Source organism: Glandiceps talaboti, chromosome 8, assembly GCF_964340395.1.
Source record: "Glandiceps talaboti chromosome 8, keGlaTala1.1, whole genome shotgun sequence".
Classification (NCBI taxonomy): domain Eukaryota; kingdom Metazoa; phylum Hemichordata; class Enteropneusta; family Spengelidae; genus Glandiceps; species Glandiceps talaboti.
In genome coordinates, this window is record NC_135556.1 from 13,319,713 (window position 1) to 13,321,390 (window position 1,678).

Consider the following 1,678-nt stretch of genomic DNA (forward strand, 5'->3'; position numbering starts at 1 on the left):
CAGGTATCTTGGGATGGGCCAACGTGGCCATTTTATAATTTGCTATTACCACACTCTTTATTGACCTGAATGTTTTAATGTACCCAAATATTCTAACCCATAGCGAATCTAATAACCATAAATTCACAGTGATCGGGACTTTAATCAGAAGTGGCAAAGGTAATTCCATATATTGTAGATGCTTCTGTACCATCCGTGAATTTCAATGTCTCCCCTGGTTTCGATGACGGAAATCTTCACTTTGTCTGTGGTAAGGCCGATAAAGGACAATTAACAGTTCCAAATTTGATTTTTCTTGGCAATTTTCACACTCGTTCTAAACGCGTCTGAATGTAAAAGTTCACAGAATGAAGATTCGTTCCAATTGACACACTGCCTACTTACATCATTCTGAAGAGTTCGGAATTTTTCCAGATCAGCTGAAAAATCACCATCATAATTCCGTACCTTTTCCCAGAAAGTGTTGTTAAAGTATTCGTAAAACTTGATATCGAGTGTACCGAACTTGTTTATCATATCTACCACATCCGTAGTAATTGGAGGTTGATATACGGCATGTACCTTCATTGGAATGTACACCAAATCTTCAAACTCCCAACACATTAATTTTCTGAGTAGTACCAGTGATTCATCGTAGTATTCTGTTAACATAACCAAGTCAAGTTCTTTGTCTAATCGTCGCAGTTCCGATGACAGTAACGTGTTATCTGTACTTCCCTGCAGGCGAAATCTGCTTAGATATAATTTAAGACGTCTTCGGCCTTTCTGAATAAATTCATCACATCTGAGTTTTATGTATTCTTTAAACGGGTTTGGAGAGTTTGGGAAACCCCTGTCTCTACCAGAAAAATAAAAAGCAGATTTCAGCCGAGGGTAGGGTGATCTTATAATCGTTACATACTTGGCATCAAGGACTATCTCTTCCATGGCAGGTCGGTTGTAGAGTATGTGACTCGCCATTATGTTGTACCCAGGGAAATCACCGCAATTGTATTCCTTGATAATATAATGCTTTGAAGTTTCATCCTCCCGTATAAAAGAAGTGCGATATGGGTCGACAGCTGCAATAAGATTATGCTTCAAACCATATCTGTAGATAATAGTTGACATCGTACTCCCACCAGTCTTAGCTGTTTTTATGAATATTATGTTCTTTTTCGGTTGACATATCATGGCGTTATCAACACTATCATTGTTAAGGTTACCAAATGCGGTCGGTTGACTTTCTGCGACCGCATTCTTCTGAACATAATTTTCTTTCATTTTTGACCTGTAAAGTAATTACGATTTACGGTGTGAATAGCAAGTATATAAAGCCATCTATCGCACTCCTCGTCACATACATGTTTGAAAACCATATGACCACCCAGTCATTCAAATTTGAGAAACACGCTCATAATTTATCGATGTGTGTATATATAAAATTGTAGAACTTATTCCAATAACATGGTCCTTTAGCCCCCGCCGTACGTTGGCCGGATGGTTAATCTAGCAGACATTCCCTATATATTAAGAGAATGTTTGCAATCCAGGCATGTATGGAGGCTAACATTCTGTACCATTAAAAGTTACAATTGTCAGTTCGTGAAGAACTGGAGTAGTACGTTGCTTGCTTTGCATCCTCCTGGTCCTTCCCTGACCCTTCTTTAAGTAATTAACACTTCCCCTACCCTTTATC

At 38.6% G+C, this 1,678-nt stretch overlaps 1 protein-coding gene across 1 annotated transcript; it reads right to left on the bottom strand.

Moving 5' to 3' along the window:
- Nucleotides 1-270: 270 nt before the first annotated feature.
- On the bottom strand, nt 271-1,263 carry LOC144439213 (galactosylceramide sulfotransferase-like). Its single transcript, XM_078128485.1, has one exon. The coding sequence runs from the start codon at nt 1,261-1,263 to the stop codon at nt 271-273; it is 993 nt and encodes a 330-aa protein (XP_077984611.1).
- Between the last annotated feature and the right edge of the window lie 415 nt (nt 1,264-1,678).